The 13,272-nt window shown below is 33.8% G+C and overlaps 1 protein-coding gene across 2 annotated transcripts in view; it reads left to right on the forward strand.

Moving 5' to 3' along the window:
- Positions 1-13,272, forward strand: part of CSRNP3 (cysteine and serine rich nuclear protein 3) — a 185,893-nt gene that overhangs the window by 38,588 nt on the left and 134,033 nt on the right. Inside the window, exon 3 of one of the 2 annotated variants that reach the window (XM_023623064.2) lies at positions 2,158-2,246. The exons of the other annotated variant lie outside the window; for it this stretch is intronic. Within the exon in view, the coding sequence (XP_023478832.1) occupies positions 2,234-2,246 (13 nt within the window). The 5' untranslated portion in view covers positions 2,158-2,233. The remainder of the gene's footprint in view (positions 1-2,157; positions 2,247-13,272) is intronic. 2 annotated transcript variants of the gene reach the window in all.

The raw sequence follows: 13,272 nt of genomic DNA on the forward strand, positions 1-13,272 counted from the left end.
TGACTTGACAAGCAGTGCATAGGTCCACCCACACCAGGGATCCAAACCGGTGAACCCTGGGCCACCGAAGTGGGATGTGTGAACTTAACCACTGAGCCACCAGGCTGGTCCCTCTCCACTTTTTTATAGCAGCAAAAACTTATTTTGTTTTTAGGATAAAATCTTAAATGAGGGCCCAGCCCAGTGGTGCAGTGGTTAAGTGTGCATGTTCTACTTCCCGGAGGAGGATTGGCAGTAGTCAGCTCAGGGCTAATCTTCCTCAAAAAAAAAAAATCTTAAATGATACCTCAATAGGTAAAATGACATTTAAATAATATGGAATTCATTTTCATTTACAAGAAAATTTGAGTTGAGATTATGGATGACATTTATAGATGTATTCAGCTCAGCATCTAATTTATTTTTAGTATTTTGCTCTAATTACAAATAATTTTTTTTTTAAGATTGGCCCTGAGCTAACATCTGTTGCCAGTCGTTTTTTGTTTTTTCTTCTTCTGCCCAAAGCCCCCCAGTACATAGTTGTGTATTCTAATTGTGAGTTCCTCTGGTTGTGCTGTGTGGGATGCCACCACAGCATGGCTTGATGAGCAGTGCTAGGTCTGTGCCCAGGATGCGAACCAGTGAAACACTGGGTGACTGAAGCAGAGCATTCAAACTTAACCACTCGGCCATGGAGCCGGCCCCTGCAAATAATTTTTTAAAGTCTGTATTCAATGGGCACATTACAAACAGGCCAAGATCTTTTGCATGCCTTCTTGTTGTTTTCTAATTGCTTCACTTGCAATCTCAGGATATGTATCATTAACAAAGAAGACAGAAAAAGTTACGTTCAGACCTCAAAATGAGTGTAACAGGTGACGAAGATATTGCTTACATGGTCTTTACTATGTCATCGTTTGAATGTATAATGTTCTCAGCAGAGTTTTAAGATACTTGAAATTATACTTACAATTAAATTTTGAATGACTCTTTCCAAAATTTCCCAGATTCTGCTGAATCTGGGCTTCCTCAAAACTAAAGTGGACTCAATAACCTCTGTTAGCTCTATGATTCTAACCACAATTTGATAACACTTTGCTGCTGTTGTGGGTGCCACAGATATTCCAGTTTGTTCTAAATCCATGTATCCATGCATATTCATGTAGATAAGTTTAAAGAGAGAAAGATACAATCTTCCTGAGACAATTTTGTTTCTTAAAGATTTTTGATGCTTTAAGCTTATTTGAACATCAGCATAAGTTGCTTACTCAGGCTATTTCCTCCTTCAAGTAACCCATTTTTAGTATCTCTACCCTAGCTATTGTAATTGGCCACAATCAGTGATAGTTCGTTTCTGGCTCTTGTGGAAACACAATAAACGAACCACGCTTCACAAGGTTATCTTCGTCATGTTTTAGGAAAACTTTTACATTTGTGTATGGACATAATGATTTACCTTGACATGTTAGAATAGAAAGTTCATTAATGCTTTAGAAAACGTGATTATACACATTTTAGTCTGGGAAAATAAAAGTATGTAATTACTGCCAAAATTCCATCACCTCTTTAAGTTATTGCACTAATCATTTTTTTAAAAAACAAGATTTTTCTTAAAGCATGTTGTTTTAAAGAATATTTTGTTTAAATTATTTTCATAGAGCCTGTTATCTTAAAATCTGAATATATAAATGTTTGAATTAATTCTAGAATTAAATACTTTCCTTTAAGCAAATCAAAAAACATAATAAATATTCATTGTGATTTTCGTAAACCATCTAGCCACAACATTTTGGTTGATTTTCCTGGATTTTTTTGTGTCTTGAATATACAAAGCTCCTAGAGACTAGAAAGTTATTTAAATAATATAATTCCAATTAATAATATGGAATGCCTTCAACTTCTCTTCCATAGTAGTATTTGTTGATTGAATAACAGGCAAATAAATGAACAAAGGTATGTATGAATAATTAGAAATGTATCACATTCTTCTAGGCTGGATAGTCTTTCTAAACTAAATTACAGACAGTACAATCATTCAGTTCTATTTAATGCCTTTATGTATTCCAAGATTCCTATTGGTTGTCCTCTGTGTCATATTATATTTACACTGTGTAGTCAGTTTTACTCTTTGAAAATATAGCCTTATGTAACATGTTGAAACATATTTTCTTTTTTAAGGAAAAAATAAGGAGATATCAACAGACTGAAAAGATGTTTTCAGAGGCATAGAGTCTTCAGGAAGATACTGGAGTTCATGAGATCTCCAGGTTAGCAGTTCATACATTCTTATTTTCATGTTTTTAAAGATCTGAGATAAAACTGTATAACTGTTCCAAGTTGTTATTGCTAATGTGTAATTGGATAATAAGGAAAAATGTCCTTAAAATACACATTTTTAACAAGATGTCTTCAAGATTTTTAAAAATTCAGTTATGTCAGAAATGTATTATTCAGCTCAATTGGAGATGGTTAGAAGAAAATATTGTTTTAGTAGAGAATCGCTGGTTATTAAATTTGTTTCACTTTTTTAAAGGGTAGCACTGTTAACATATAAATAAACATTAGGCTTCCCTATAAAATTTTATTTCTGATTTCTTAAGGAATATGTACATATTTAGCAAATTTTTAATTTCTTTTGTATCTTTGGCTACAACACACACAAATAAATACACATAATTTAGAAGGATAGCTGACCAACAATCCTAGACTTCTTTGAATCCCATTCTCTGACTTTCTCTAAGTACAGTCAAAGAAATTATGTTTTTGTTGGAAAATGTGGCCTCAATAAAATAATATAAATGAGCAAAAGGGTATTTCAGGACCTTTTCTAAGTTGTTTAGAGTCATAAATTTGGAAAAGAAAAGCAAAGTAAGCCTACCCTTATTAAACAGCTTATTATAATAATAGACCAATGTAAAAATACTCATTTTGAATGTAGGTTAAAATTGTTCACTCTAATGGGATAGTTTGAGAAAGTGGATGATTTCTGACTTCTTTGTATTGTGGGACTTGATATCACATATTCATAATTTTAAATGAAAAGTATTAATGATCTTTTATTTTTATTGCCTGGTCAGGCTTGTCTTCAATATTTACATCTTTTCCTCACTAATCCCAGGATATATTCATTCAAAATTTATTTAGGAATTACTATATACAAGGTAATGGGCTAAGTGCCTTGGTTGTTTCAAAATAACTAAGATATGGTTCCTGTTCTCAAGAATTGCCCAACCAATATGTTACTCAGAAATTAATTTTATCATTAACACAAACAACACAATTAAAATGACAAGCTAGATTTAAATTCACGTAATGAATTCTAAAGTGCAATGGGACTTATTTGGGGATTATTCATGTTTTCACATTATGGCTTTGATTAACTTAGAATACTGAGAGTTTATGACAATGAGTGTTGCTCCATTACAACCCACACCCCACTGATCTTTGACTTACTTTTATTTTTATTTTTTATTGTGATAGCATTGTTTTATAACATTGTGTAAATTTCTGGTGTACATCATTATATTTTGGTTTCTGTGTAGATTACATCATGTTCACCACCCAAAGACTAATTACAATCCATCACCACACACATGTGCCTTTTATTGAAGTAGCTCTTCAAGTACAATACAAGTAAGTAATGTGAGAGTCTAAAAAAGGAAAATCTCTTTTTTGCCAAAACTGCAAATTTAATGTTGTAGAAAACAGCTATGCAAATACCTATGAAAAGAACAAAAGTGAGTATTGCCTACTTGCTTTTTTTTAAATTCCAGCACATCCAGTACATTTATTAGAGCTCACCAGAGAATTAAATCACTTCCCCAATGACCTAGAAGACATGTAGCTTTGAAAGGAATTGAATGTTATAAACCCCTAAGGGATCCACATGCAAATAATAGCTGAGTGAGTAAAGAGATTTGCGATGGAGTGGGAGTCCAGAAATGGAATTGCACAGCACTGTGCTCCCAAGAAAAGCTTTTAAAAAGGTGATATCTTAAGAAGTTAAAGCCAGTCATGTCATTAAAAATAGTAAACTCGTTTTTTGAAAAGTCAGTGAAGACAGCCTTTGCTTAATCATGCCGTTAGACAAGTGGTTAAATTAATTTATATAACAACCACAATCATTCAACAAATAGTTATCAAATTCCTGCTATGTGCATGTGGCAACAGCAGTGAATAAAATACACCAATACCCTGTCTTAGTGGAAATTAAATTCTGGAAGGTGGAAGTATATAAGCAATAAAAAATAAAGTTAATTATATATAACGTTAGATGGTGATAGTGCTGCGGAGAAAAGAAACCAGGAAGGGGAATATAGAGTGTAAGGAGTGGTGGAATTTTTAAATAAGCCTAGTGACTTAGTACTGCATAATTTACACAAAAGAGATAGGTATCATTTTTGCTTGCATAGTGCCAACAAAGAACAAGTGTGATAAAATGTTTTCTAAATTGTCATTTGTTAAGGCAAATGTTATTAATGTATGTAAAATAGCTAGTATATATCTTCCTCAGTTTCACCTGAAAAAAAGATATTTTTTAAAATGATAATACATTTACCACATGTACATGAAATATTGTCAAAATGTTTGCAATAAGGAAATATACAGTTTAATGTGGGTTAGTCCATTCACTTACTGAAGGGGTAAAGACTATAACTATTTATCTGTGTATGGGGGAAAATTTTTTTTTAATTGAGTAAATGTTATAAACCTAAAGTAAAGAATCTCTGTGACAATACAGATAGATGATACATGGTGTCAGAAGGTTCTATATAATTTTCTTGTTGTTTTGTCGTCAGTCTTATTGTCACTAGGAAAGCTCTGAGCATTGGGATTGAAAACAGAATGGAATGATTTAAATACCACTTCATTCACATAGTAAATTTTTTTAAAGGACATATGTCTTCCTTTGTACATTCAATTTATTAGGCGATAGATGGAGATTTGGAAATTAAAATAAATTAATCTATTTGTAATCATCAACAAATGAGTCATTAGGTTTCTTTCAGATGATAATCTGGTTGGAACCTTTCTGTGAAATGTTGGGTGCTGAGCACAGGAGTCTGGAGGTGTTTACAGTCCAGATAACTCAGCCCATTTTTTGCAACCCATCTAACCTATGGATGAACCCATCACATAAACTGACATTATCTTAAAAGTCATTCAGTCTTGACTTTACTGGATAGAATTGAAAGGTTTAGCCAATTTCATATGCAAAAAAAGTAGTTTAATCAATTCTTTTTTCATTGTTAATAAGTCAATATGAAAGGAATATATAGCCATCCAAATAAACAAAATTTGGATAAGGAGGTCTCAAAATCTACTAAATTTTGCAACTCCTTTAATCTTCCAAAAGGCAGGTATTATAAACAGTGTATCTTCTAAAGGAGACAAATGTCCAGTATTAGAGTATTAAAAAAAAGTACAAAGTAAAGATCACAATTGTTTAGCAGTCTATCTTAATTAAACCAAAGTAGAGAGTATCTATTACTTGTGTTGTCAACAGAAAAGATGGTCAGCTCTATGAGGCTAACCAAAATGAGGCAACTGGTATTGTCTGTTTTGGGAAAACCAAAAGAAAAGAAAAAAAGAGAGATGCAGAGGGTTGGTGGAAGGTTACAGGGAAAACAATGACTTCTCATGTAATGTCACTGTGTCAAAGATAGATTCCTTCCAATCCAATATGAACCCTTGTTGCCTTCATCTGGAAACTTTGCAGGAAAGAACTAGAAATTGTTGTGTACAAGGGTAATAGGACTTTTTAAGGTAAATATGACTTTTCAAAAGCTGGTAGAAAATAACATATGCTTCCTTTAAACTCCCTTGTTTCAATCTTCCTTGTATTTGCTTTACAAAAGTCAAACCCAGGAACCATTTGCAAATTTGTACCCCAAATCCAGTTTCCCACGGATTCTTCCAAATAATGACTCTTCCATCCTCTCAGAAACCACCACCTGCAAATATACGTCTTTGAATCTCACATCACCTGGCATGCCCATTCTCTGGGTGGTTCCTCCTTCTCCACCTTTCTTCAATGGTTCTCCAGGTGATTTCCTACCATTCTCATTCTTCTGTCATCCTTGTAAACAATTTGTCTAATCCAGATTTCTCAACTTCAGCGCTATTGACATTTTGATCAGATAATTATTTGCTGTGAGGGCTGTCCTGTGAATTGCAGGTTATTTAGCAACATCCCTGGCACTACTGGCATGCCAGGGGTACTCCATCCCCCAGTCATGAAAACCAAACATGTCTCCAGACATTGCCCAATATCCCCGGGACAAAATTATCCCAAGATGAGAACCGCTGATCAAACCCTAACCTCCACAACCTCAGTAAACATTCTATCCATATCAACCACAAAACCTCTTAACCACCTACAGATCTTGTTCTCAATTAAAATTCAACGGAGATGCTTTAAGTCTCAGCCTCCCTAGTTAAAGTGAAACTCACCTCTGTTTGACCATATGTATGTTTTTAGTTTCCTTTTATTCGCTTATACCTGGCCTTTTATCTAAAACACATCTTACAAAATAATGAGTGAATATAAAAACAAATTAGAAGATTTAGGGGAAAAGGAAAATTAAGGTAAAAACATAAGACTACGTCAGGAGTGATGTTAGGTTACAAGTGAAATAAACACTTTTCCTCTCATTTCTTTTTCTTCGAATCCAGTGAGACTTGGATCTTTCATGTTCTCCAAGTCTTGCTTGGAATTGAGCTTGGACACCAGCAGCTTACCCTCTATGTTTCTGTAGCTTGTCCTTTCTCACATTGTACATGCAACCTTGAATCCAAACTATAGCAAATCTTCTCTTTTCTTCCACCTGGGTACATGAGTGCTGCAGGAGTAAATTATGCCGCTCTGCAGATTTATGGTTTTCTAAGCTGAGGTAGCCCTGCAACAGCATTCACTAATCCTTTCACTCTGACTGTGGTCAGCCACTATTTCAAAAGTTTATCACCTCACTCAAGCCATACAGTCTCTCCCCTTCACTCTCGGGGCACCTGCTGTTTTAGCAAGAAAATTGAGGTCATTGTGGGGAAACTGCTTGTGCATCCTTGCAATTCCCTCCAGCATCAAAGAGCTAAATCTGTCAACACTCTTACTTTCTTTCCTCTAGCCTTAAAGGATCAGGAGTCCTTCCTGCTATTCAAGGCAAAGCCTGTGTTTGATTTTATTCCCTATCACTGATGCTGAGGCTTTTGCCATTAGTTATTTCCTTTTTGTCCTTTATCTTCAGCTCTTACTTCTTTGCTGGCCCTTTCCCTTCAACCTATATAAGTTCTTCGAACTTCTATCCAAAAAAGTAAATCAACAAACAAAAACAAACTGACCTCTCTTTCATTAGATTTCACCGCCACTACCATCCAATTTCTCTTCCTTGATTCATTCAAACTCTCCACAGTAGCAGTCTGTATTCATTATCCCCAGTTTCTAAGATTCAGTCACTCCTCAGCGCAGTGCCATCTGATTCCTAACCCCATTTAACAGAGCACGCTCTCTCTAAAGGCTCAGATGACCTGCAGCCCTTATCTTGACTGGCTCTCTCTGGGATATTTGATGCTGTTAACTTCATTTTTCTTCTTTCACTCCCTGGGCGATTGTGACACCTCCCCCCCTTGGTTTGCCTCACACCTCGTAGACTCTTTTATAAAGTTCCCTTTCACAGGCTCTGCTTTCTCTGTTCTTTCACAAAGTTATGAATCACACACTCAAATACCAATAGATGGCCACAGGTAATACGAATGAGTGAAATCAGCTAATTGAAAACAATAAAAACTGGAGAGGCCAAACAACATGCCCACAAAAGTTCTTGATATTTCACTCTTGCTCAAATGACAGTGCTCCCTAGAGGTCCATCCTCAGCTTATTGCTCATCTATCCTCCCTGCTCTTCCTGATCAAGCAAAGCCACTCTTGTGACTTTGTTAATGACATAGATAGCAATGACTCCAACTCTTTCCTTCGATTAAGCTACAGAATTACATATTACGCACACATGTATAGAGGATATCAGTGCCTAACAAGGACACGCACACAAACAAACCATCAAGCAATGGAATGAAATGAAAAGTCCAAAAACAGTATATACATGCAATCATAAAATGCAACAAAGAAATAATCATAAGTCAGTAGGGAGGCCCTCCAAGGAAAGGCTATTAGCAATCGCAAATACATATAATTAATTAGTGTCTGAAGAAGAAAGCGTTCAAACAAGGGGAGAGCAGGAAAGAACAATGGCTTACTAAGCAGAAGGTACTAGAACAATTCTTTAACTCCTTGGGGAAAAAATAAGGTGTGATCTATACTTCATACAATATTAAAGTAAATTGTAGATAAAGATTTAAAGTATGATTTTAAAATATTTTAAATTAAATAATTTTTTAAATTTTAAGTATAATTGAACATTGAATAAATTCAATAAATAAAGCTTTCAGGTACTTATGTGTCTTTTGTTTAGGAAAGCATTTAAGCAATGTAAGAAAGAAGAAAAATGAAAAGTCATTTATTCATTTTTAAATTTAGAAACAATGGCATGCACTCTTCTTACTGTACCGTTCTGTGAGATTTGACAGTTGCATAGTCATGTAACCTTCACCACAACCAAGATACAGAATAGTACCATCACCCCCCAAATTCCCTTGAGCTGGCCTTTGTCAATTCCTCCCCACCTCAGTCTCTGGTAACTGAACTACTCTAAGTCACTATAGTTTTACCTTTTCTGGAATGCCCTATCAATGGAAGCACACAGAATGTAATCTTTCACTTCTGGCCTCTTTCACTTAGTATAATGCATTGGAGATTCATTCATGCTGTAGCAACTATCAGTAGCTTGTTCCTTATAATTGCTAAATAGTATTCCATTGTATAGATGTACCATAGTTTGTTCATCCACTCACCCACTGAATGATGTGTGGGTTGTTTAGTTTTTGACGTTTTGAATAAAACTGCTATAAGCATCCAAGTAAAAATGTTTGCGAGAATCTTTTTATTTATCATGGGTAAATGGCTTAGTGGGATTATGTGTCTCACATTAAGTATGTTTAACTTTCTAAGATACTGCAATGGCTTATACTGTCTTGCATTTCCACCAGCAATGTCTGAGCATTCACATTGCTTGACATCTTCACCAGCGTTTGGTATTGTCAGTTTTTATTTATTGTATTTTAGCCATTCTAATTGTCATTGTGGTATTTAATTTGCATGTCCATATGAATAATAATATTGAGCATCTTGTCTTGTGATTATTCACCACCAATGAATATACTTTCATGAAGTGTTTGTTCAAATATCTCGTCTAATTTTTTTAAAGATTTTATTTTAGAGAAATTTTAGATAGCAAAACTGAGAGAAAGATACAGAGATTTTCCATATATTCACTGCCCCTATGCATGCATAGCTTCCCCCATTATCAATATCCCCCACCAGAGTGGTACATTTGTTACAACTGATGAAGCTGTATTGACACATCATTATCACTCAAAGTCCATAGTTTACATTAGGTTTCATTCTTGGTGTTGTACAATCTATGGGTTTGGACAAATGTATTATGACATATATACATCACTGTAGTATCATACAGAGTATTTTCACTACCCTAAAAATCTTTCATGCTAAATATTCATCCCTTCTCCCCACCCCCCAACCCCTGGCAACTGCTGACTCCATAGTTTTGCCTTTTCCAGAATGTGACATGGTTTGAACCATGTAATATGCAGCCTTCTCAGCTTGGCTTCTTTCACTTAGTAATATGCGTTAAGGTTCCTCCATGTCTTTCTGTAGCTTGATCGTCGATTTCTTTTTAGCGCTGAAAAATATTCTGTTGTCTGGATGTACCACACTTTATTTGTCCATTCACATACTGAAGGTCATCTTGGTTGCTTCTAAGTTTTGGCAATTATGAATAAAGCTTCTAGAAATAGTCATGTGCAGATTTTTGCATGGACGTAAGTTTTCAACTCCCATGGGTAAGTACCAGGGAGCACAATTGCTAAGTCACATGGTAAGAATATGTTTGGTTTTGTAAGAAACCACCAAACTGTCTTCCAGAGTGGCCATACATTTTGCATTCCAACCAGCAATGAATGAGAGTTCTTCCTCCACATTCTCGTCAGCATTTGGTGCTGTCAGTGTTCTGTATTTTGTCTATTCTAATTGGTGTGTAGTGGTATTTCATTGTTTTAAGCATTTCCCTAATGACATAGGATGTGAGACATCTTTTCATATGCTTATTTTTCATCTATATATCCTTGGTAACGTGTCTGTTCAGGTCTTTGGCCCATTTTTAATAGTGTATTTCCTTTTTATTGAGTTTTAAGAGTTCTAGTTGTATTTTATTTTTCCTAGTTTTGTATTGTATTGTTGTTTTCTATTGTTGAGTTTTGAGAGTTCTTTATAAATATTCTGGAAGAAAATCTTTTGGGAGATGTGGAATTTACTAACACTTTTCTCCTTTTGTGGCTTTTTTTTTTTCATATTCTTGACTGGTTTTCACAGAGTAAGAGTTTTTAACTTTGATGAAGTCATACTTATCAAAGTTTTTCTTTTATGGATTATGGTCTTGGTGTTGTATCTAAGAGCTCTTGGCCTAACTCAAGTTCACAAAGATTTTCACCTATTTTTCTTCTAAACATTTTATAATTTCGTATTTTACATTTAGATATAGGATCGATTTTGAGTAAGTTTTTGTATAAGGTAAGAGATTGAGGTTCAGTATCTTACATACAGACATCCAACTGTTCCATCACCATGTTTTTAACAGACTATCTTTTCTCCATTAAATTGCCTCTTCGCCATTGTCAAAAATCAATCATATTTGTGTGTATCTATTTCTGGCCTCTCTATTGTGTTCCATTGATGTATGTATTTATGCTTTTTCCCATTATCACACTGCCTTGATTACCATAGCTTTATAGTAAGTCTTGGGATCAGATAGTGTGTATCTTCTTTTTTAAAATTGCTTTGGTATTCTAATTCCTTTGCTTTACCCTATAAATTTTGGAATCGGCTTGTTGATATGTACAAAAAATTCTCCTGGGATTTTGGATTGGAAAATTCATTGATATATACTAGAAAATGCTCTAAATTAAACTTAAATTAAAAAAAGACATTTGAAAAAATATTCACTACATATATAAGATACAAATGGGCAATATTATTAAAACATAAAGAGTTAGATTTCACTAAGAAAATATAAATCTCATTAGGATAATTGGCAAGGCCTGTGGGAAGTTTTTACACAGAAGTTCTGGTGACCTCTAAACTTAACTAGGAATCAAAGATGCTTGATATGTAATGGTCATATAAACATACCAAACTTTGGGAAATAATATGGCACACTGAAAGCATCATTTTTAAGGTCAGACTGAACTTTGAGTTCATTCTCCACTTGCCTGTGAGGATTTAGCAAAGTGCTTAAACTTTTTAATGTTCCAACACTTTATCAATAAAGTAGATATAGAGTCTGGCACATTTTAAACATGCAGATGTGAATTATTATCTTGATACACTTAATGTTGGTGAAGATGTGGAGAAAAGAACTGTATCATACTACAGGGATGGGCAGGTAAATTGGATCAACTTTTCTAGAAGGGCATTTGTCATTATGTATCAAATAAGCTTACTCTTTGCACACTCTTTGACCTAGGGATTCCAAACTTTTAAAAACCTTAATGAAATAATCAATTATGAACACAAAGTTATGTATACTAAGATATTTATTGAGATAATATTCAAAATAATGAAAATGGGAAACATCTACATGTCTGAAAATAATGAAGTTATTCAATAAGTTATTAAATTTCCATGCAAACTAATATCCTGAGATAATTAAAAGAAAGGTGTTTCCACAGCGTATTATATTCTTGGATACCTATCTGAAACATACCAATAAGTGAAAAAAGAGGCTATGAAACAGCTTTCACAGTATGGTGCCACTTGTGCTCTTGAATGATGTATATACATGGAAAAAAGGATGATTACATAAATGCGTGTGTGTGTATGTTTGCACGTACACACACATACACACAAAGTGGTTATGTCTGGGTGATTAGTATAGATTTAATTTATTACCTTCTTGGTGTTTTTCAGCAGTCTCCAAATTTCCTGAAAACACATCTTATTATTATAAAGAAGTATAATTTAAAATATGGAAAATAAAAAGATAAAAAATTATAAACTACATAAAAATATAAACAGCCAACTGCTTAAAACATTATTATTTCATAGATAACAGTGAAGGGTGATTAGCCTTATTATTTAAGGACATCCACAAATTAATAAGAACATTAATAAGACTCCAGTAGAAAAATCAGCTAAAAGAAATGAAAGAACAACTTGCATAAAAAAGAAATATAAATAGCTAACAAACATATAAAAAAACTTTGTCTTCAACAGTACTCAAAGAAATGGGAATAAAATATTTTAATTTTATGCCTATCAAATTATCAAAGATTTTTTATTACACATCTATTTCACTGACATATACTGTTGATAGAAATATGTTAGCAGCAAAATATGTCAAGAAACTTTCATATGCTTATGCTTTCTTATCTTAAATAGATAGTAGATTTCCAGACAAAAAGAAATGTTTCATAGCGTTATGTATAATTGTGTGAAATAGTAAAAATAACAAATATGTCCTGTATTAGGAGAATTGTTTTAAAAATTGTGTTACATCCAGAAGATATAGTATTACACAGCTACTAAAATTTAATTTACAAGAAATTTTAATGACAAGAGAAATACTCAGTATGTTAGATGAGAAAAAAAGACAAGAAAAAGTGTATGAAAAGGATATCATATAAATTAAATACATAAAGGGCCATTAATGTAAATAAAAGACAGAGAAATTAAAGCGTTTACAAATACTTTATTGTTATATAGATATTATAAATAGTATTTGAAATACGAATATTTCCTTTCAGAAGAAGAAGAAGTAATTTGTTCTTTTTTCTTTATTCGTTTCTAAATGTTCCTAATTTTCACCTAAATCTTAATTTTTAAAAAAATCTGCTTGTCTTCTCCCTGCCCCAATCTTTTCCTGCTACTGTGTTCACCATCTCAGTTAAAAGTAGCCTGTCATCTAGGTCAGGAAGGTGCAAAGTAACTGAGATTATTCCTCCTCACTCACCAGTCACTTCCAGAAAATCGTGACCAAATTCTACTGAGTTTTTTCCTCCTGCTACTTCTAACCCCCTCTCGAGAGTTGCATTGTCACTACCACCCCTTTAGTTCTGTTGCTCTTCACCTCTCACTTGGATAAAATGATTGGCTACTGATGAGTTTCTC

Source organism: Equus caballus, chromosome 18 (genome assembly GCF_041296265.1).
Source record: "Equus caballus isolate H_3958 breed thoroughbred chromosome 18, TB-T2T, whole genome shotgun sequence".
In the NCBI taxonomy this organism is placed as follows: domain Eukaryota; kingdom Metazoa; phylum Chordata; class Mammalia; order Perissodactyla; family Equidae; genus Equus; species Equus caballus.